The sequence below is a fragment of the Aulonocara sp. 'chitande type north' Nkhata Bay genome, linkage group LG22, assembly GCF_057382095.1.
Source record: "Aulonocara sp. 'chitande type north' Nkhata Bay isolate Kocher_YH1m ecotype deep benthic linkage group LG22, A_spYH_male_GT1.1, whole genome shotgun sequence".
In the NCBI taxonomy this organism is placed as follows: Eukaryota; Metazoa; Chordata; class Actinopteri; order Cichliformes; family Cichlidae; genus Aulonocara; species Aulonocara sp. 'chitande type north' Nkhata Bay.
In genome coordinates, this window is record NC_141364.1 from 37084075 (window position 1) to 37108865 (window position 24791).

Here is a 24791-nt window from a genome sequence, read left to right on the forward strand (position 1 = left end):
AGCTAGCGATCACATAGCACATCATTATATACCAGCTAGCCCAACTTCATTAACCCCACAAAACGTTTACTTTCCTGTCTTCATTTATGTGAAGTGATAGCAGAGCTGTACATCTTAATTTGATTTAGAAAATCTCTTGGTGTGAACATGCAATATTATACTTAGATGGAAACTAGCGAGCTAACTTCCTGCTAACTTCTAACTCCGTTAAATTTCATAAATTCTGTTTTCATGGATGCCTGGATGTAGAGCTGGGCGATAGAACGATAACGATATGTATCGCGATATAACTTTTACTCGATAGAGAAATTAAACTATCGCGATAGACTTCACCGCTCTTGTCCTCTTAAAAAAAAAAGGTCAGCCAATCCAAATTAAGTAGCGCAGAGCCGAACCAATCACAGCCGCAGCGTCACGTCGCGTGACTTGTTATGTACAGCACAAGTGCCAAGCCGCACGTGTGTTTGTTTGGGAAGCAGCCAGCGGGTAATGGAGCCAGCGCGTAATGGAGGAAATGAGTGTGCCGACTAGAAAAATCAACCGAGCGTGACCGAAGAGAAAACAGATGATGGTTCCAACGCCGGAGAGATTGTCGAACGGAAGAGCCATAGAAGTTCCGTAGTGTGAAGGTATTTCGGCTATTTCAAGTCTGACAAAAAACAGAGTAGCGTGCACTGTAAATTGTGCCGAAAGCAAGTCTGGAAATACAATAAACTGGTGCATGCGTCACACTGTGCGCCACGTTATTGTTTCGGTGAAATGCATTTCTACAATACTGTTAATTCTACTCTCTGCAGTGTTTAAATGCTTACATATACACACAGTTAGTCCCTCCACACATACGACTCGGTTCTGCTTCTATGCCCCAGCTTTTACTTTTTCCCACCGAGGCTTCTAGACTTCTGATTGGCCAACATTTCTGCACGGTTAGGAATCTAGCGCCACCTGCTGCTTTGGCATGTTCATAGCAGCATTTTCCTTCATTTCTGCCTTTATGTGTGTGAAAACGGAAAATCTCAGTTTTCAAAAATACCCGTGTACGCGTGGACGTAGCCTCAGTCTCTGACTGGAAGCGCTAATTCGTCATTCGGCTTTTGTCAGACTAAAGTAACTGTTAAAAGTGTTTGAAAAGCTAAGCTATACAACAAGGAGAGATTGAGAATTTCCTTTTAGTTCTCAGTTTATTTGATATTGACAAAAGTTAGTCAGTTTTGTCTGTTCTTCTGTAAAACAAACTAAGATTTATTTTTAGAATTAATATTTTGTTTCTAAGTGGAATTGACAATTTAGTAGTCTGTTTCGTTTGTTCTATTTTGAAACTTAACCGCTTTAGCGGCTGCCTTTTGTGTAGTTTGTAATATTTGCCTTTATTTATCTGAAAAAGTCTCATGTTCCTTAAGTACATCTACCCTGTTGAACTTATTATGGGAAATAAATATTTAAATAAAAACAAGCTGCTGATTATTTCACATTTTACTTGTGAGCAACGGCACATTTAAATCTTACAAATATAGTTATTTGGCTTATATTGTGATATATATCGTTATCGCCTGAAATGAAAAAAACATATCATGATATGAAAAAATCTCGTATCGCCCAGCTCTACCTGGATGTTAAACTTAATTGTTGCACCTGGTAAAGGAGCAACGCTGATAATTTTATTACAGAATTTAGACAGTTTTTCAATTCTCAGTGAGTAAATACCTTAAGCCGTTTTGTTCCATACGCCTCCTGACTGTCCTTTCAGACACTCCGAACCTCGTCGCAATTTCACTCGCTGTCAATCCACAGAGAACATGATGCTCTAAAACGTCAATCGGTATATCAAAAGCGGGGCGTCCCGTTCCGTGAGTTTGCCGCTGTTCCGCGATGCTTTGCTGGAGTACTTCATGTAAGTTTGCAGTCACTCTACCATCAATGTCTTGGTTGGAGAGTGCGGAAATAAGTCCAAGAATTTCAATAAATTCCTCAGTTTTATTTGTCACATGCTCCGGCTGAGCAATTCCTGCTTCAACATTATCTGCTAGGTCTAAAATATCTCTTACCAACTCGAGAGCGATTTCACGAAAATCCCCCATGACGGTAGCCATGTTTTGCAAGGAGCCACTCCAGACCAAAGCAATAGTTTTTGACTCAATAGGTGTTAACCCCGCCTCCTTGCCGTGATGGGTGAGGCTGACAGATAAAATTATTTCATGATGAGAGCCAGGCGCCAGGACTGCCAAAATGAAATAAATAAATATATCATTAAATAATTAATTAAATGTGTCAATAATTAATTAAAATGTGAAATACATAAATAATTAATTAATTAAATGTGTCATAACTATTTATTTAATTAATTAATTCCAATTTTAATTAATTATTGCCACATTTAATTAATTATTTAATGGTGTATTTAATTAATTCATTATGGCAGTCCTGGCGTTCCATACTGTTGGCATCAATATCAAAAAACTGTAAAAGATGCCAAAAGACAACACTTATCTGACATTATTTCGTCAAACTGTCGCAACCTGCATGTTTTATTTAAAACCATTAACTCTGTTCTTAGTGCACCACATACTGACTGCAGCCTCGTCTGCAGCCTGTAAACGTTTTTTTAAACACTCTTTTATTGAGAAGGTCTCCTCCACCGGGGCTCAAATCTCTTGGTAGCCCTACTGAGACCCCCAATGTGTATTTAGATACCTTGGCACAGTACGTTAAACCAGCTGTGACAAACATGGAGGTCAAAGTGAACTCTGAACTGAAGCTTGGCAGTCAGATTATGGCAGTGGTAAAATCAAGCTTCTTTCAGCTCAGGCAGCTGATAAAATAAAGACATTTATTTCACAGCAGCACTTTGAGACAGTTATCCACGCCTTGGAGGGAGCTGAGAGGTAACTCAGGTTTTAAAAAGGCCAAATCATCATCCAGGGATGAACAATCATATTTAAAATCTGGATGCATGGGTCTCGGAGGCAGAGGAACATCACTAGGACACATGAAAAACGTCACTTCATCATCCAGGGATGAACGATCATTTTTCAAATCTGGATGAATGATCTTGTCAGTGTCCTTTGAATGAAAGCTGGCATCAGCAGGTGGAGGATTTGAAGAAACTGGAACATCCCAAGTCATCAGCCTCATGCGTTTAGGCATCAAATGTTCCTCTTCATCCTCCACAGAAATAACACTTGAATATCTGCGCTTTCTACCCAGACCTAACTCTGCAATGGGTGGAGGTGTCAGAGGCAGAGGACACATCAAAAAGGCCAAATCATCATCCAGGGATGAACAATCATATTTAAAATCTGGATGCATGATCTTGTCTGTGTCCTTTGACTGAAAGCTGGCATCAGCAGCTGGTGGACTTAGGAGCTCACATGCAGGTGCGCTGATAGGTCTGAACATGAAAGCGGGAACTTCATTGTCCAGAGCACAACGGTCTGCATTGGATGAGTGTGGGAGCTTCTCCTTTGCCTGTGGAGGAGGCAGACTTTGAGCCAAAGGGATCTCGTGTTGCAGAGAAACATTCAAGTCATCTGACGTTTTGCTCTGTTACATATTATTATTGTTGTTGTTGGATTTTTCTTTAAAAATTCACACGATTTAATGTTTAGAAACAGACACAGTGAAGGGTAACTTACCACAGCTCGAGCCATTTTAGGCGTCTGTCAAGGCAAAGACGCAGGATTTGGTTTCTCTGTGTAACATTACAGGACAGTTGTCAGTTTCATTTTCAAGTCAGTTGGATAAATTCATATCAAACTTCTCAAACTGTATCATTAAAGCGTTGTTTAGGTGGACAAATATGAAAGATATGAAGATAAAAACAGTAACAGCTGGCAATCAAGGGAAAACAACCTTATGAAAAAGGTCTTAATCATTATTGTTTAAAAGTAAATCTTTCAGTCCTTACTTCAGTGATTGTTTGAAGTCTCTGTGCTTGTTGTCAGTCGCAGATTTGTGTAAAATAGTTGCAGTTTGTGAATAAAGTTTGCAAGAGCTCCAAAGTTTGTCTGTTCAATACCAAAGTAATGAGGAGACTGAGTGCAGGTTTGGAATCCTCAGTGACAGAAGAATGCAGCAATGTTTGAATTTGAATTTGTTATATTAACAACAACTACCGGGATCATACCATAGCAGCACAGTGATGCCCAATCAAATGTCAGGTACAAGGGATAGCCCACATACACATCCAACAGCACAGTAAAGCAATGGGCACCAATGCCACCAGTCAGGCCTTAAAAATACCAGAGTTATATAACAGCACACTAACAGTGTCTCATCCAAAAATATAAAATGTATAAATACAGTTAATATCATTTTTATTTATATTTTATTTAATTCTCTTCATATAGTGCCAAACAGATGTCTCAAGTCGTCACTGTTACAACATAGATAAACATAAACACGAAATCCATTATTTAATTCTCTTCCATTCACTCCAGTTCAATTCAATAGCTATATAGATGGATAGACAGATATTTTATTAGATACTGTATTATATACTATATTGATTCCAAATGGAGAATTAATGTGTTATATCACCAGGATAATGAATTCAAGCAGTACAATCTCCAATAAACAGACAACACAGTTCAAGTTCAAAGTGCAATGTGTGCAGGATCCAGGCTTTATATTGTAAGATGCAAAATGTTTATATATACATAATATTGTCACTGTGGCTGATGTGATTGCAGTATGAACCCAAAAGCAGACAAGGGAGAGATGGAACTGAATCTTAACAAAAAGCAAACCATTTATTAGGTTGAAAAAACATGAACACAAAACAAGGCCCAGCAAACAGGGGTGAAAACTAAAACCTACACTGGGAATAACTCGGTACAACTATGACAGGAAAAACATGAACATGAACCTAAACAGAATCAAGAGATAACCTGAAACCCGGAATAACGTGAACGGAGGAAAACAGACGCACCAACATTGACCAGAGGAAGACAGCGGACTTAAATACACAGAAGAGAAAGGAGGGAAGTGGAAACACAGCTGACACAAATGAACCTGACACCACAGGGGAAGCAAAATGAAACACACTGAACATGGAAACACAACCCTTTCAAAATAAAAGACAAAACAAGGAGAGACGTAGACGTGTGATGGGCTGAGTTGAAAAAGCAGGAATTATTACAAAAACATGGTTTTCATTTATTTAACCCAAAAAAGCTGTGATGGATGGCCTTCGCCTCACGGTAATGCACCAAAGCTTTATCCGCCACCCTCCAGCCCAGAGGAACGAGACGCTCTTGTAAAATTGACATTCTCCTCCCTGGCAGCGTCCCCAGCAAACCATGTGGAAGTCAACCTGACCGCGGAGCTACTCATGCAGCAAGGTGGTTCCCCTCTCTTCCTAATCTGTCTTGGGTGTGTGAGGGCTCAGAGAAGCACTTCCAGTTCATTAAAGGAAATGTGCCATCTTTCTGCACCTTTGGTAATCACATCCCATTTGCTTTGCCATTCACACAAATTTTGACTAAGGGTCCCCAGCCTCTGCATGCCATTTTATATACTGTTGCAGAGTCAGTCACAAACCAAACATGAGAAGACAAAACAAAATCTTAACTTAAATAACGTCTTAACATTATCAAGGTAAACTTATTTTAGAAGAGGTCTTTAAAAAAGAATTTTACAAGCAGATCTTCAATTCAGAGTAACAATCGTGTTGTACACAGTTTTTAACATCTTTCCATGAGCGATTAGCTAGGTCTTTTTCCACTTCTAAGCATTTCATGCAGTGTTCTTTTTTTGGAACTTTGCGCTCTGCTACAAATTTTCCCAGCCGTCTTTGCACTGCCGTCTTCTCTGCTTCACTCCATGGCCTCCTGACCTTCGCACAGGGGATCTCTACAAATAACACAAAAGACAACATGGACTGTTAACTTTACAACATGTATGTAACCGTAGGTTTTGTTTGTTTGTTTGTTTTTAAAATGGGGTTCTGCTTGTGTATATATACAGAAAATGCCTAACCAAACGGTAGGTTCAACAATTTACTCAACATTTTGTACCCAAGATATGTAGTAAGCAGTTTAAAATTAAGTATTTTGAGTTTACAGAAACATGAGATCAGTTGTTGAGTAATATACTTAGAGTGAAACAGCAGCCAGTTTACTTCTATACATTTTGTTTTCACAGGTACTTGTTGCATCTAGCCTTTTAAAATAAGATACTAACTAGTTATTTCTGCTAAAATCATTCGCCATAACAATATTGTTGTAAACAAAACAAAACAAAAAAACCCTGTCACACTTTAATAATTTGTTTTTGTTTTAAATAAGGCAAATATTTCTGATGTACTAGTAATAAAAAAAAAAACTGTGGTGTTGGTAATAATCATAATCAGCCCTAAATATATGCTTTAGCAAAAAGGAAAGTTTGAAGCCTAATCTTAAAAGTAGATAGTGTCTGTCTCCCGAATCCCAACTGGAAGCTGGTTCCACAGAAGAAGGGCCTGAAAACTGAAGGCTCTCCCTCCCATTCTACTTTTTCAAGGCCAAGTACAATAACCCAAGTTTTATCTCAATTTAGAAGCAGAAAATTAGAGGTTGTCCAGGTCTTTATGTCTTTAAGACATCCCTGTATTTTATCTATCCATGAAGCCATAAAACAGGAAGTGATACGATACCAACAACACCAAGTGAAAGAACCAGTGAGCAGTCAGTCAGCAACCATGTAGTCTACTTGATGAGCTTTGTTGCTTGTACTTGCCGTTTCTTGCTGTCTTTTCACAAACCTCTCACTGAAAATGATGGTCCAGACTGTCAATCTAGTTCACTTTAAAGGTTTTGATTTTAAAACACAACATCTAAAATATTCATTGTAAGAAAATAACATTGATGTAAAGTAGTTGTCTTTAAGTGGTAAATCATAGGACTAGTGATGGGATTTCCGGCTCACTAAAAAGAGCCGAACCGGCTCTTCAGGTTGTTTTGTTGCTTTAATTAATTTATTATTAACAATAATATAAAATTATGCACAAAAGGAATTACTAATGTAAAAAAAAAAAAAAGTGGTTTTATTTATATATGTTTATATATAAATATATGCGGTGGCCCCTAGAGACAAAGCAAGTACAAACTCCAAAAGACATTTCTATTGTTAACTGAACTTCAAAAACAGAGCTACCTAGATCACTTAAATTAAACAATTGAAAGCATATGTGTATGGTTTGTGTATTTATACACAAGCACTCATATATATTAAAATAATTTAAAAAAATGTTAATTTACCTGTTTGTAGCAAGTACATAAGCTAAAGAGTAAATTGAGTTGGTTATGAGTAGTTGGGCTAATTCAGAAGATATCAGATTCGGCTCTAGGAGGTGAGTGAAGTACAATAAACATACAACCACAGATATTGTGATTACAGTTATTATTTATAGTGAAAATAAAGTGCAATTACCAAATACCAATATTTACAAAATCTGCAGACAGGAAAAAGATAAACCATAATTCAAACTTGTAAAATATCCGCTGCACAACGGTGCAGCAACCTCGTCCAACCTCTGGCAAACAATGTCCATAAAGTTTATTTCATAATTGATATAAGTCCAACGCGTATGACAGTCTGTAACAGGTTGAAATTGGAAGTGTGATGATCAGCACTAAGATTCCAAGACTAAAACCTCGGAAGTGAGATTTAGGGGACTGAAAACCAGGGGGGGAGAGTGTAGGCCGCAGCAGCCTCCTACCAGACCGCAGGAAGTTGTAGCTGGGGTTCTGGCTCGTTGGGCCTAGCTCGCCATCCAAGGTAGTGGTGTCGCTGTGGTCTCTCCAGGGCACCACTAGCCTGCACATTCACTACGTGCGATGTCAAGGTCAAGGTCAGATTTATTTATATAGCACATTTCCAACAGCCGATGCTGCACAAAGTGCTTAACAATAACAATAAAATTAAAAACTACAGTGTAATACACATATGAGCCTTCACGCATCTACCCACGGCGGTATCAAAGTACTGTTGCTTCCATCCGCTAACGCCTCTCCCCCACGTCTTTCCGAGACGACAACCCGGAAGGCATATATCGGTGCCTCGCGAATGTGATTGCTCACAACAGGCACGTGCAGACTCGCGGCGTGGCGTGCGTCATGACGCGTCGCGATGCCTTCACGGACACGCTCCAATTGGAATTTAAGATTTCGGTTTAGTTATAGATGCAGTTCTTTTTATTTTTATGTGGGTTACATGTTACTACCACACACCAAAGCCGGTCATAGCCACTAGGTAACAAAAGCTCAAAACTGCACCTAGCATTCTGGAGCACTTCTGTTGTCTTTTGTACGTGCTTCTGAGTTTGTACGTGCTTCGGAGTTTTTACGTGCTTCGGAGTTTTTACGTGCTTCGGGGTTTGTACGTGCTTCAGGGTTTGTACGTGCTTCGGAGTTTGTACGTATTTTGGAGTTTTTACGTGTTTTGGAATTTGTACGTGTTTTGGAGTTTGTACATGCTTCGGAGTTTGTGCGTGCTTCGGAGTTTTTATGTGGTTTAGAGTTTGTAAGTGCTTCGGAGTTTGTACGTGCTTCGGAGTTTTTATGTGGTTTGGAGTTTGTACGTGCTTCGGAGTTTGTACGTGCTTCGGAGTTTGTACGTGCTTCGGAGTTTGTACGTGCTTCGGAGTTTTTATGTGGTTTGGAGTTTGTACGTGCTTCGGAGTTTGTACGTGCTTCGGAGTTTTTATGTGGTTTGGAGTTTGTACGTGCTTCGGAGTTTGTACGTGCTTCGGCGTTTTTACGTGTTTTGGAGTTTGTACATGCTTCAGGGTTTGTACGTGCTTCGGAGTTTTTACGTGCTTTGTCTCTAGGGGCCACCATAAATATACTTTTATTTATTCACTCCACATAAAATTTAATAAATAAATCATATAATACCAAAAACAACTATTCACATTTCAACTTTTAACTATTTCAATTTTTAGCTTTTTCCTTTTAAACAAATTTAAAGTGCGAGAGACAGATTTGGTGTTACAAGCTTCATGTTATGGATTAGTCAAGTGTAAAACTATTTGACCACACAATATAATTTCCAATTCAATATAGCAGGACAGGGGGAAAAAAGACAATAAATACTCTATCATACATACCAGCAACAGAAACCTCCAGGGTGCTGAGGTTCTTGCCCCTTAAGGTGCCAGTGCCTTCCTCCATTGCAAACAGAAGCTTGCTTATCTTAGCAATTTGAAAGGTTTTATCTGTCTGTCTGTAAAAGTCCTGGTGAACTCTGATGTCATGTCCCATGAACCTTGCAACTTGCTCGAGCTCTTGATCATTAAGATCCAGGAGTTGACAAAGTGTGGCAACCTGTTTTCTTAATTTAGTTGGCCTCAGAAGCTCAGGGGTTTCTGCTTTGCTTTGGTTTGCATATTTTTGTGGGCAGTCACATCCACGTATGTGTGTCATCCCACCAGGTCTAGCAAAGAGATAGGGATTTTCAGCAGGTACACCAGCTGCTTCTCTCTTTTTCACCAACAAATCCATTGACTCCTTCATTCTGTCGCTCAAAAAACACTGCCACTTTCCTGCCTCTCTTTCCCCTGATTCCCCCTGCGGGTTAATAGCTTGCTTAGCTCCTTTTCTAATGGTGACAAGGTTTCGTAAATGTCTTCATTAATGGGACTTGTGTTTACGTTCTTGTAGGTCTGAAGAGTCAAGCATGATGCTTCCCCTTCACGTCACTTGTTAAAGACAATAACCTGTGCCAAAACAGTCTCGTTCAATGCCTTGTATGCTGCCAAATCCATGTGCTGCATCAGTCTCTCTCTTGCTTCACCTTCCACGGTACGGAGATGGTCCCTCAGAGCAATCACATATTTGGTGAGGGGAATGTCATCCTGTTTATTCCACCTCTTTTCTTGTATTGTTTGGTGAGCACTGACAGATACACTGTTCCTCCAGTTTTTGTCCAGAAGTTCAAAGAATTTTTTGGCCGCCTTCTCTGCATGGTCATCAGCATTCATAAGAGTCTGTCCAATCAGGACCTCGACTGCTCCTTTAAGACAAAATCCAATTTTGACTGCTGTTGACGGTTTGCCATATTCATTTTTGCCTGGACTAAAGTTTGTAAGATGCTTGGCAACACTGACAACTATTATACCCGATTCTTTGATCCCCATGATAGAACAGAGAAAACCTGACTCAGGAGTGGTCAAAACATTTGTAATTCTTTATTCAATCATCTTCCGGAAGAGAGAGCCCTGCACAGCCCAAAGCCCAAAGCAGAATCTCTAACATTACAATCTAAAAATGCGTCTCATATAGTGTTATTTTGGTACTTCACACGTCACACAGTTTCAGTACAAACAACTCCTTATATGTCAGTAGCTTCCTCTTTTTCTGTCTAGCTTCCTCTATTTATTAATATGCTTGTACAGCTGCACACAGACTTCCTGTTTTTCAGTCTGGCTGAGCACTTAGTTTGTGAGTCAAAAGTGGCCTTGGTTTACAAGCCTTCATTACTAAAATACATAAAACAATATAATCAGCAAATAAGCATTAAGAATATATATTTATTTCTTAACACAACAAACTCAAATTTTGATGGTTTGCACAAATCTTCAAGAACATTCACTGTCTTGTCCATATCTTTTGCAGCTAACATGAACCGGCCAAGCTCCCTCATGTAATGTATTGGTGCTTAGACTTCACACGGCCATGTCTTGCATATAGCGATTCTCCATATTTGCAAATCAGAGAATCACTCCTGATGTGAAAGGACACTTGATCTTGTCGCATGTTGTTAATAATAGTCTGACATCCTTTAGATTAATGTTTTATTGGAAGCAGGCGTGCAGCATAACTCTGGACTCTAGGATGTCTTTTTTTTGACACACACAGTTTTTTTTGAATGACAACTCACGTTTCCATAATGTCTTTTTGCTATACATTCCAAAGCAATACAGGCAAGGTAAATATGTTCCTACTATGGCTTAATTAGATGGCTGCTTCCATGTTACAACTTGTCCTCTGCCTTTTTGTATGACTTTGCTGTTGTGCTTAAAGTCTCCTTTATTGCGAAGTTGTTCTAGAAGATCCTTCCTTTCTTTGGAACCTAGAGGGTAGCTAAAGGCATATGCCACATCACTCATCTCCATGTGCTTCCTCTGCAGGTGTCTTGATGTTTTGGCTTGGGACTTCCCACAGTAAAGACAATAATGTTTTTTGTCCCATACTCGTTTGTTGTCCTACCTTTTTGTACATGTTTTTACAGTCACCTCTGATTTCCGTTTAGCCTGTTTAGCCTTTTTTTTTCTCCCTTGTGATCATTTCTTTCTTTTCCCATATGTTCTGGGTGTCTTTTTAAGAGTCATGTTCTTTATTATCACTGTCGCTATTGCTAGAAACGTCAGTGATCTTTAGTGTCTTACTTTGTTGACTGTGGGTGTCCTCATCACTTAAGTCTGAAATTTGACTTGGCACGTATTCAGAGTCGGAACAAATGGAGAAATCCAGCTCAGAGCAATCACTCTCCTCCTGAATAGGTAAAGAGAATAATCATCGTGAGAAGAAGTCAATTATAGGGATAGAGTTATGTAATAAAGCTGTAAAACTATCTTCCAAAAGTTGAGACGCTGTGTAAAATGCAAGTTAAAATAGAACGCAATGTTTTTCAAAGCCCACATCTCAGTGTATGGGGGTGCATTAGTGCCTATGGAGCTAGCAGCATGCACATGTGGAAACGCATTGTCAGTGCTGAAAGAAAATACAGGTTATAGAGCAACATATGCTCCCATCTAAACAACATCTTTTTCGGGGAAGGCCTTGGATATTTCAGCAAAGCAATTATAAATCGCATAGTGCATGTATTATAATGGCATTGTTTCATAGTCCAATACTCTGAGTGCTGAAATGACCAGCCTGCAGTCAAAACCGTTCACCTTCTCATAACATTTGGAGCATCATGAAACGAAAAATACGACAAAGGCGGCCCAGGACTGTTGAGCAGGTAAAATCTTACATCAGACAAGAAAGGGACAACATTGCTCTCCTTAAAGTCCAGCAACTGGTCTCCTCAGATCCCCGATGTTTACAATGTTGTAAAAAGAAAAGAGAAAATTCACAGTGGGAAACAAGGATAAAGCATCCATAAATTCCGTGAGAGGACTCAGTGCTTTATTCAAAGATTCAAGAACATCCATGTCCTGCCATGTCAGGACTAGATGTCTTGTTTTTTTGTCTGCACGGAGAACCTGTGAGAGCGCTTTCTCTTGCTCTATAACTCTGTTAATCATATGTTGTAGGGAGCCCCACCTGGTAGGGGTGTCTGTGATAAGCTGGTGAGCAGGTAAGCCTAATTCTGCTTGAACCTTGGCCAATTCATGTCGTCTTTTCCATGAATTGGAGAAGGCACTCACCAATCGCTTGCAGACACCAACTGCTCGTTCCACCTGAGGTAGTTTCAAATTCCTCTCTGTGTAAAAAAAATGTAAGATACATATATTTATCGGTTACACTTTAAGGCAGAAGTAACATTTTTTTAGGCTACATTCTAGTAAAATGTTAATTTGCACATCGTAGTGTGGCAAATCTCCGTTAATGAGTTACAGCATTTCGCCCCGTGCGTGGGGCTGGACGGCGCTAACGGAGACTCGTTAACGGAGATTTGCCGTGTTAATGCAGTTGTGGCGTAAATGTAATTTTAACAAGATTAACACTGACAGCAAACGCTGCAGGGAAAATTATGCCTTAAGCAAATTGTTTTGGTAGCAATTAATCTTCCAAGCTTTTAACATGCTCGTTTAAATTGTACCTTTAGAACTGTAATATCCTACGTGGCCTGCTATTGTTTATTATTATTGAAATATAATTTTGCATTTAGACACTCACCAATGGCTAGGTGGAGACGGTGACCAAAACACTGTAAGCGTGTCCACTCATTCAGCTGAAGTGCAAGGATGTTGTTTGCAGCATTATCCGTAGTGACACACACTAGACGATCCTCATGCAGTCCCCACGACACAAGAGCTTCCCTGAGGCCTCTGGCTATCATTTCTCCTGTATGATCATCAGGAAAATAACTTGTCTGCAAACATCGACTGTAGAGTGTCCAGTCTCAGATGAAATGACTGACTTAATCATAGGGCCTTAAATTCTCTATACATGACAGTGAATATTTTAAAGACATTAGCTTGAAACTTATCTTTCTCATACAGTTTATTTAATGTTTCAAAAGCCTCTTCAAAAATGCACTGTATTTTCATTTTCTATCTGTTACACACGAAGACTGAGACCAGCCAGATTCAGAAGACTGTGAGCTGCCTAAAGCCGCAACCAAACAGCTTTCCAAACAATGATCTGGACCTGAAACATCCAGAGCCTGAAAGGGTAAATATAATCCAGTGTACCACTTAATGAACTAATAATTTAATCTATCATCATTCTTTATGGATGCTGTGTGTGTGTGTTTGGCAGTCACCTGGGTGTGATGTGATTTACATGGACCGTGGCTTGTAGGTCCTTTTCATTGTTTCAAAGTGCAAGTCTGGATAACATCTGAGTGTGTTTGTGTGTTAACCACCCAAATGTGACTTAGGAGGACCACACTGTTATTGGGGGACTCCGTCAAAGTTTGCTTCATGGTGACATCACTCTGGTTTTAGGAGGGGTCTTCTCGTATTTTTTTGACAGTTTGACCTACAGCATGCAGAACTGACTGCATGTGCTTTGTTTCTAAGTTGAAATGGTTTGAAACTCAGGCTTGAACATTAAGATAGATAGTACTATACAACTTCTTAACTTGTTTTAGGCACTTTTTACTGCTGTAGTGCATGGGTTCTCTCTGGCTGTGTACTCTGGCTTCTTCCCACAGTCCAAAGATGTAGCTTATGGGGTTAGGTTAACTGGTGATTCAAAACTGCCCTTTGGTGTGAATGCAAACGCTTGTCCTTCCATGTTAGACTGGTGATCTGTCCAGGTTGCACTGCCCTATGGTAGCTGGTATAGGCCCCAAACCTGCTACCCCACAATCCTGATAAGGATAAGTGGAAGAGGATGGATGACTGCAAAGGAATCAGCTGTTAATTGGAGTGACAGGCTGTCGCAGGGTATCACATTGACAGACTCTACCACACTCACACCTATGGGCAATTTAGAATTACCAGTCCAGCAAGCCCCACTAACTGGATGTCTTTGGGCGGAAGCTGTAGTTGCCAGATACAACTCGGGTGAGAGGCATTGTACACCCATCATATTTGGAATAGGTTCCAGCTGCAAGGATAAGCAAATAAGGAAGGATTGTTTTTTATTTTGTTTTTGTTTTTTGTTTTTACTCTGACCCACCTCACGCAGATAAGAATGCATGTGCCATTTTTAAGAAGCTGCAGTGTTTTAACTCAATTTGCTATTCTAGATAACAACAAAGTGAAAGAATCAATTCCCCTAATCCCAGTAAAATGGTTCCAGTAGAAAAAAGTGAAGAGGTCAATTGCGTTCAAATTTTATACTGGGATGAAGTGTATTAGTTGATATCTGCAACTGAATTGAAAACACCTCACCTTTCCAACTGTCCAAAACAAATAAATGTTGCAATATTTTGCTAACAGTGTCACAATCATCGTCTGGTGTGCACAACAATATCATCTTTGGACAAGTGCATTCAGTGTGTGGGACCGGTTTCCTCCCTCAAGTGGCTTGGCTATAAGTGCAAAGGTGAGACATTTGGTAAATGGCCTGTATTTATATAGCGCTTTACTAGTCCCTAAGGACCCCAAAGCGCTTTACATATCCAGTCATCCACCCATTCACACACACATTCACACACTGGTGATGGCAAGCTACATTGTAGCCACAGCCACCCTGGGGCGCACTGACAGAGGCGAGGCTGCCGGACACTGGCGCCACCAGACCCTCTGACCACCACCAGTAGGCAACGGGTGAAGTGTCTTGCCCAAGGACACAACGACTGCGACTGTCCAAGCCGGGGCTCGAACCAGCAACCTTCCGATTACAAGGCGAACTCCCAACTCTTGAGCCACGATCGCCCCACTAAATGTGTACCTATTCACATTTAGTGAATAGGTACAGTATATAGTAAAATTAAGATAGCTGAAATGAACACTGCTCCCTTTTTAATCAGTGGGTGGTCACGTCTAATTAAAGAAATGTAGTATTACCTCATTGGTCACTTTTGAATGCTGGCGGTGATTTCATTTTAGTGGTAGCATGAGACAGTCTACAACCCACACAAGTGGCTCAGGTAGTGCAGCTCATCTAGCGTAGCACATCAATGTGAGCTGTGGCAAGAAGGTTTGCTGTGCCTGTTAGTGTAGTGTCCAGAGCATGGAGGTGCTACCTGGATGTGGAGTAGGCCATAGGAGGGCAACAACCCAGCAGCAGGACCGCTACCTCCACCTTTGTACAAGGAGGAACAAGAGGAGCCCTGCAAAATGACCTCAAACAGGCCACAAATGTGCATCTGTCTGCTCAAATGGTCAGAAACTGACTTCATGAGGGTGGCTTGAGGGTCCAGCATCCACAGGTGGGGATTGAGCTTGCAGCCCAACACCATGCAGGATGTTTGGCATTTGCCAGAAAACACAAAGTTTGGAAACTTCGGCACTGGCACCCTATGCTCCTCACTAGAGCAGGGCGATATGGCCAAAAATATTTATCACGATATATATTTGAAAATTTGCGATAACGATATAACTGACGATATATTTGATGCGAGACAAAATACAACTCCACAACATTAATAGCGCAAAAAGACAACCTTCCATTTATTTTCACTTAAACAAGAAGCTGGTTTTTATGTACATTAAAGCTTTATAAAAATGTAACAGTGCAAATGCAAATTCCTTGCTGAAAGTTTAACCAAAAGGCATTTCCAGTAGAAATGGGCTGACATATCCTGAGCATAACCATGTATAATATCCACTGAAGTTAAAAAGAGGTGCTTTGCAACATTAAACTGCAGTGTGCAGTACGTATTTTTTGGACCATAAGGTGCACGGGATTATAAGGCACATTAAGCGAAACAAAGCAGTCAGATAAATCAAACTTTATTAAACTCATTCTTCTTGCTTCCTCCACTTCTGTACCATTGATTCATTAATGTTGAATTCTCTGGCAGCTGCTCTATTCCCATGTTGCTGCAGTATATTAATGACTAACCTCGTATTGTGGATGGATTATCTCAGTTGTTCTCCTGACTGAAGTTTGGTCCGTTTACAGCATCCTGCCATGCGATTGCATTTGTCTCTAACCATGAAGAACCTTCACGTTAACTTTTATAAGTGGAAAAGTGTTAGTGTTCGTCCTCCAGCTTCACTGTTTATGTTATGCTAACATACAGTGGGGCAAAAAAGTATTTAGTCAGCCACCGATTGTGCAAGTTCCCCCACTTAAAATGATGACAGAGGTCAGTAATTTGCACCAGAGGTACACTTCAACTGTGAGAGACAGAATGTGAAAAAAAATCCATGAATTCACATGGTAGGATTTGTAAAGAATTTATTCGTAAATCAGGGTGGAAAATAAGTATTTGGCCACCTCAAACAAGGAAAATCTCTGGCTCTCACAGACCTGTAACGTCTTCTGTAAGAAGCTTTTCTGTCCCCCACTCGTTACCTGTATGAATGGCACCTGTTTGAACTCATCATCTGTATAAAAGACACCTGTCCACAGCCTCAAACAGTCAGACTCCAAACTCCGCCATGGCCAAGGCCAAAGAGCTTTCGAAGGACACCAGGAAAAGTATTGTAGACCTGCACCAGACTGGGAAGAGTGAATCTACAATAGGCAAGCAGCTTGGTGTGAAAAAATCAACTGTGGGAGCAATCATCAGAAAATGGAAGACATACAAGACCACTGATAATCTCCCTCGATCTGGGGCTCCACGCAAGATCTCATCCCGTGGGGTCAAAATGATCATGAGAACGGTGAGCAAAGATCCCAGAACCACACGGGGGGACCTGGTGAATGACCTGCAGAGAGCTGGGACCAAAGTAACAAAGGTCACCATCAGTAACACACTACAACGGCAGGGAATCAAATCCCGCAGTGCCAGACGTGTTCCGCTGCTGAAGCCAGTGCATGTCCAGGCCCGTCTGAAGTTTGCCAGAGAGCACATGGATGATACAGCAGAGGATTGGGAGAATGTCATGTGGTCAGATGAAACCAAAGTAGAACTTTTTGGTATAAACTCAACTCGTCGTGTTTGGAGGAAGAAGAATACTGAGTTGCATCCCAAGAACACCATACCTACTGTGAAGCATGGGGGTGGAAACATCATGCTATGGGGCTGTTTTTCTGCCAAGGGGACAGGACGACTGATCCCATGTATCGTGAGATTTTGAGCCAAAACCTCCTTCCATCAGTGAGAACTTTGAAGATGAAACGAGGCTGGGTCTTCCAACATGACAATGATCCAAAACACACCGCCCGCCCGCCAAAGAAGCATTTGAAAGTCCTGGAGTGGCCTAGCCAGTCTCCAGACCTCAACCCCATAGAAAATCTGTGGCGGGAGTTGAAAGTCCGTGTTGCTCGGCGACAGCCTCAAAACATCACTGCTCTCGAGAAGATCTGCATGGAGGAATGGGCCAAAATACCAGCTACTGTGTGTGCAAACCTGGTAAAGACCTATAGTAAACGTTTGACCTCTGTTATTGCCAACAAAGGTTATGTTACAAAGTATTGAGTTGTATTTTTGTTATTGACCAAATACTTATTTTCCACCCTGATTTACCAATAAATTCTTTACAAATCCTACCATGTGGATTCATGGATTTTTTTTTTCACATTCTGTCTCTCACAGTTGAAATGTACCTCTGGTGCAAATTACTGACCTCTGTCATCATTTTAGGTGGGGGAACTTGCACAATCGGTGGCTGACTAAATACTTTTTTGCCCCACTGTAGCTGTGTCGCTAGCGATCACGTAGCACATCATTATATACCAGCTAGCCCAACTTCAGTAACCCTACAAACGTCACTGCTGTTTAGTTTCCTGTCTTCGTTCATGTTGGAAGTGATAGCAGAGCTGTACGTTTGAATTTTTTCAGAAATCTCTCAGTCAGAACATGCAATATCATGCTTAGGTAACTAGCGAAACTAGCGAGCTAACTTCCGCTAGCTTCCTGCTAACTTCTAACTCCGTTAAATGTAATACATTTTGTTTTCATGGATGCCTGGAAGTTAAACTTTATAGTTACACCTGGTAAAGTAGCAATGCTGATCGTTTTATTAAAGATGAAAGAATTGAGAAAGTTTTTAACTCTCAGTGATGCTGCAGTGTTGTTTGACCTGAAGAATACGGAGTTTAGGACCCAGATTACTCCCAGATTTAAGAGCATCTTAGTCCGACAAATACGACAATAACAACGGCCGCTTGCATGTTCTGCAAAAAAATGTGCTTTGTCGTGTATCTGACGGACAAACATCAAACCAGTTCCACATCACTGAAGTTGCACCATTTTTACAAACCAATTCTGGTTCATCTGTTTCACTCAACAAGCGGCCATGTGCATATGAAAACAAAGGCACTGCGTATGCGCGTTTTACTCCCATTCTATCGCGATATTTCATTTTCCTATCGTTGCCTAACATTATACCGGTATTACCGTGAACGGTATAATATGGCCCAGCCCTACTCCTCACAGCTGAAAGGAGGTTCAAACTGAGCACGTGACAGTCTGGAGATGCCGTGGGGAACGTTCTGCTGCCTGCAACATCCTCCAGCATGATCATATTGTGTGTGTAATGGTGTGGGGTGGCATTTCTGTGCCTGCCAGAGAGCCTGACTGTCATTGGGTAACAAGATGAGATCCTCGGACCCTTTGTGAGACCACATGCTGGTGCGTTTGGCCCTGGGGTCCACCTAATGCGAGACGACACTGGACCTCATGTGGCTGGAGTATGTCAGCAGTTCCTCCATGACAAAGGCATTGATGCTATGGACTGGCCCGCCTGTTCCCCAGACCTGAATCCAATTGAGCACATCTGGGACATCATGTCTCACTCCATCCACCACAAACTGTCCAGGGGTTGGCAGATGCTTTAGTCCAGGTCTTGGAGGAGATCCTTCAGGAGACCGTCCGCCACCTCATCCCGAGCATGCCCAGGCATTGTAGGGAAGTCATACAGGCATCTGGAGGCCACACACATTCAACTACACACTTTCATGCCATTCAACTACCTAAAGAACAAAGTATTTAATAAGAATAATTCATTCATTCACATCTGGGATGTCCTTTTTTGGGGGGGGGGAGATTAGCAGTGTATGTGTAGTCATTAAAATATCCTTAAGTGTGAACAGTTTGGGGGTTTTTTTTTCAGCATTTGACATTACTGTAATGCTTTGACAAAAAACTACTTCACTTAAATAGAACTGCAAAGCTAAATTAAGTCTATTAAAATGTGTTTCAGTTTGTTTAGGGGTCTGGCACAAATCCTGCCTTGCAAAATTGGCAAATGAGAATTGCCACCAGTCAACACAGGTGTGTATCCCATTCATATTTGGCTTGACTTTTTTCAGTTTATTTTTTACCTGTCTAAAGTATTGATCAATTAAAATAACTTTTATTCTTACATTCCAGAAAGAAGAAATTTCTGAATATTCAGGGGAGGATGTCAAATATCAAGCGATGATGATGGCAACCACAGCATATCAGAAGAAGAATATGTGCCAGATTCAGAGTCATATGATGAAGATTCAGATGAAGACATCTCATTATTGCCAAGCACATCAAAAGGTCTGCTATGCCAAGATGACATCTCCAAAGCGCATGAACAATCAGATTCAACGAATTTAATCCACAACTTGACAAAGGACAAGCCACAAGATAAAGTGAGCTTTGCGAAACTGAATCAGAAAAAATGACTTTAAGTAAAAGAAATTACTGCTATTTTTGTGGCAAACCACAAGCTAAAATTTCCCGCCACCTGAAAACGCACAAAACAGCTCCTGATGTTGTGCATGCATTTTCCCTGCCTAGAGACTCAAACGAGCGTAAAAGTCTGTTAGAGAAATTGAGAAATAAGGGAAATTTTAAGCATAATGCTGCAGTTTTGCATGGTGGAGTGGGACCACTGAAAGTGAAGAGAAGACCCAAGATTAAAGCAGTAGAGGGAAAGTTTGCTCATTGCTTTTATTGTCAAGGGATGTATGTTCGCAAGGATCTTTGGAGACATGTCCGCAGATGTCCTAACAAACCAAAAGATGACACGGATAAAGAACCTGGAAGAACCAAAGTACTCGGCCTGGCTTTAACTCTGGAGTCTCAGTGTTATCCGCAGGTGTCAAGTGGAGTGTGGAAGGTTCTTGCTGTTATGAAACAAGATGAGATTGCCTCAGCTGTGCGAAATGACTTTACTGTTATTCAGTTTGCCCAGTCCCTCTACAATAAACATGGACAAGACCCTACAAAGTATGATTATATACGACAGAAGCTTCGTGAAGCGGGACGTTTGTTGTTGTGTCTGCGCACAGAATCCTCAGTGCATAACATGGAAGAAGCTATTAAGCCTGCTAATTTCCAGAGAGTTGTGCAAGCAGTAAAGAAAGTTTCAAGTTTTGATGAAGAGACACTGTCATACAAAACTCCAAGCCTTGTGCTGAAACTGGGACATACACTGCATAAAATGTCTGACATTATCCATTGTCGTGCCCTCATGACAGAGGATGAAGCCCTAATCAAGTCCACTGATGCGTTCAAGAAGTTGTATGTCTCCAAATGGTCTGAGATGGTGTCTCACCGTGCCTTGAACACATTGAGTGAGGCAAAGTTTAACAAGCCATCAACATTGCCCTTTACAGAAGGTGTTCGGATTCTCCATCACTACCTTCAAAAATCTGCAGAAAGTGCCTTTTGCAGCTTGGAGAACGAAGCCACAGCTCAGAATTATGCCCAACTTGCACAAGTTACACTCTCACAAATCATTGTGTTCAACCGAAGACGTTCTGGAGAGGTTTCAAAGATGCGCCTCAAAAGTTTTCTTGAAAGAGACAAAACGGCACTCCACACAGATGTTGCCATGGGGCTCTCAGAAATGGAACAGAGACTCTGTAACTATTTCTGTAGAATAGAAATAATGGGAAAAAGGGACAGAAATGTTCCAGTTCTGCTAACACCAAGCATGCTGGATGCTCTGTCACTACTGGTTAGTAGGAGGCCTGACTGTGGTATTTGTGCCACTAATATCTACCTCTTTGCAAGACCCCGATCAATGAGTCATTACAGAGGAATGGACTCCTTGCATGTTCATGCACACCAGTGTGGAGCAAAGCAGCCTGAGTATCTAAGATCGACACAGCTCAGAAAACATGTTGCCCCACTCTCACAAGTCCTTAATTTGAAAAACAACGAACTTGATCAGGTTGCAGATTTCCTGGGTCATGATATCCGCGTTCACCGCGAATTCTACAGATTACAAGTTCCCACAACACAGCTGGCCAAGATTTCCAAACTGCTTTTAACACTGGAAAAAGGACATCTTTCCCAGATCCAGGGGAAATCACTGGATGAGATCAAAATAGAAGGTTTGTATTGAAAGGAGCAAATATTAGGGCAGTAGTTGAATATTATGCTTTATCAACAGAATTAAAACCTAAAAGCACAGACCATTCTGTTAAATGTCCATGATTTAAGGTTCTTAAAGTCTATTGTTTCATCACTTTGCAACATTTGGCAAACTGCAGAGTGGTGGCCTTAAATAGTAAAACTATGTACTATAATTTCCAGTATTTGTTCTGTATTTTGTCATATCTCGTTGTTAATGTGAGGTTTTTGGGGGGGGTTGTGTTTGTTTTTTCCCCCCCACAATTTCTCAGATGAAATTGCATTAAGTGATGCTGAAACAAAGGACAGTGAGAGTGAATCAGATGATGATGACACAGCACTCACAATGTCGGCGTGTGGCACCAGTGAGCCTGTACATGCAGTAGCTGATTCCACAAACACAGCGCAGCTCCAAGACACTGTAGATTGTGGTAAGTTAGCTTCGTTTCTGTGGATAAAATGTTTGTTACAAATATTAAAAGTTAATCAAATTGTGTAATCAGCAGATGAAGGACCACTCACAATGCCTGCAGCAAGTGAGACTGCTGCTCCCTCTGAAGGTAAGGGGTGCAGTTGGTTCTCGAAGCTTATTATTGTTTCATCACTTTGCAACATATGGCAAACTGCAGAGTGGTGGTAAAAAGTCACTTGGATGAGTGACAAAATGTTTCTCCCACTGAAAACGCTACGTCCAGATTAACAGAATCAACGTTTTGGGATTTACTTACCTGGATGATTGAGCATGCATCAAGAGACTTTTATTCATTTTTTTATTCAGTCTTTTATTCACAGTGGAACGCTAAATGTTGTCTCATTTTAGTAATTTGATAAATTTTCAAAGAGAATTTTAGCTCGTCTTGATATTGATGGTAGCAACACATTTCAGAAGTTAGTACAGGGTAGCATCCATTCTTTTAACCACCAAATGTTTTTTGTTTTTTTTGTTTGGTTTTTTGTTTGTTTTAACTACTACTACTTTATATATCTTCCAGAGAAAAATGCTGCTCAATCCCACAATTCCCGAAGAGCTCCCAAAAACATGTGGTCCAAGGCTGAGGTTGCTGCAGTGATGAGGCATTTTAAAGACCACATAAACGAAGGGAAACTAGCCACCAAAAATGAATGCAGTCATTGCAAATTGGTAGAAGATCTGGTGTTGGCAGGAAGAACAGTTCAAAACATAAGAGATTTTGTAAGAAACAGAGGATTAACTGCAAAAAGGCAGACAAAAATGAACTAAAATAACTGTTTAGCCAGATGTGGTTTTACATCTTGGTCAGATTGCCAATTGTTGTTAACACTGATGTTCTGTGTAAAGAAAAAAAAAAAAGTTCTTGTCAATTACAGAAGTAGTTTGTATTTCATAATTTTTACATTTAATTTATTTAGGGTTTTTTTTGACAGGTTATATTTAAAATAAAAAATTATAAATGCATATTTTCTCCCCTTAATATTTACCTTTAGACTATTAAAATTCATTTTAAATGTTATTAATTTTTCTGTTTTCTATATTTTTATATTTCTGTGGGAAGCGTGGGCATTTTTGTCCATAGATTTCTTTTTTATTTATGGTTAAAATTAATGTTCAGATCCAAGAACACTAATAAAATGATGTTCCAGTAATCCTGTGTCCTGTCAGATGTGTATTCATGGTAATGATGAGCTATTTAAATATTACATCATTGTCCCTTTAAAGACCCAATATTATTTTTTTTGGACCTCATAAAACACATTGTTGTCAAGTGGACAATGTCTCCAGAAAACACAATAGAGTCTGGTTGATGTGTATCAGTGTATCTAGACTTCTATAGGGAGTGTATGAGGTCTGAAGTGACCCAAATTTTTTTCAGATTTTTTCGAACACTTTAACCTCGCTCCCTTGGCTCCAAGTCCTTTGAAAAGGGTAGTCCACTTAAACCACCACCGGGCGGATTGACGTAGGATAGTCCCTCCATACCACATAGACCCGTGTGTGTGTGTGTGTGTGTGTGTGTGTGTGTGTGTGTGTGTGTGTGTGTGTGTGTGTGTGTGTGTGTGTGTGTGTGTGTGTGTCTCAACCTCAAAATGCACTCTGCCTCACCCCGCCCGTTGATGCTTCTGACCTTTTACCAGACAGAAGCTCTCTGTGATAGGTGTAATAACCTTAACTAAGAACATGTGTAATCTATTGAATGAATGCTTTGATGAAATTATAATTAATGTAATGGTAATGATGGTTATGAATAGTAGCAGTAAAATATTTCCCTGATCTCCACACTCCCTCTCTTGAACTCTTGACCACAAGAGGTCACCATACGTTGCGCTGTGTCACTCCTCGGCCCACTCAGCTGCCTCCATGTCCATCAATGGCATGATGGGCCCGGGTCACCATTCCCAGGTCCACTGCCCTCGCTCTGACCCTCTCTAGCCGTCCTCTGGCCCAGGGAATGAGACAACACCCTCTGAGACATGAGACAAAACAAACACCTTTCCCTACTACGCCTCCCTCACGTATCTCCTCAATTGGTCTCTTAATTATTCAAACTTGGTTCAAGCTATCATGTTTGGGACTCTCTAATCAAAAACGAGCCTAACTTATGGCCTTGGCTCCCTATTTCGTCTGCCTTCAACAACGGTGGGAGTGAAGCTTCCGTGGAATGTGCTCTCCGTCTCCTCTATTATCAGAAAACAAGGTCCTGACTCTCTGAAAACAGTATTTCTTATAACTCAGCAGTATAATGCATCATAAAACAATATCATTCATTCACAATAAATCAGCAGTCCAATGTAATACAAATCAGTTTCACAAATGTAATAGTTATCACCTTCTTCTAATTCAGGAGAATGCAAACTAAAACTACATAATAGTTTCACAATCTTTAATTAGGGGTATAACGTGGCATAAGATAATAGAATAATCTCACAGTAGCTTTCATTGCGACAGGAAACGGTTATATGTGGTTACGCTGTCATTACATAATTATTATTAGTACACTGAACTTTTCTTCGAGGCCTACGTGGACAAAAATTTTCGGTTTACCCACCAACAATAAAATGGAAAGGTGAGTAATTAACACTAAAATTGGACTATTAACAAGAAACGAGAACATTCCAGCCTTTTAATGCCAGTTATTTTCCTCAGTCTAATTAGAGAAAATTGTTTTAGATTGTTTGCGCTTTGTATATAGTCTTTGTCCAGAAATGTGTCTAAAATCATAATTTTTAGAATTTGAAAACTTCAATAATATTGATATGTGCTCTCCATTGGTTAGTATATATAGAAATATAACATATACCTAAGATTAGATTTTGTACTCTTA

The 24791-nt window shown here is 40.4% G+C and overlaps 1 protein-coding gene across 1 annotated transcript; it reads left to right on the forward strand.

Annotated features, from left to right (window-relative positions):
- Window positions 1–20555: 20555 nt before the first annotated feature.
- On the forward strand, window positions 20556–23629 carry LOC147304636 (uncharacterized). Its single transcript, XM_086280335.1, has 4 exons — window positions 20556–21473; window positions 21765–21923; window positions 21996–22052; window positions 22485–23629. The coding sequence occupies exons 1-4, from the start codon at window positions 20576–20578 to the stop codon at window positions 22730–22732; spliced, it is 1362 nt and encodes a 453-aa protein (XP_086136461.1). The 5' UTR covers window positions 20556–20575; the 3' UTR covers window positions 22733–23629.
- Window positions 23630–24791: the final 1162 nt, after the last annotated feature.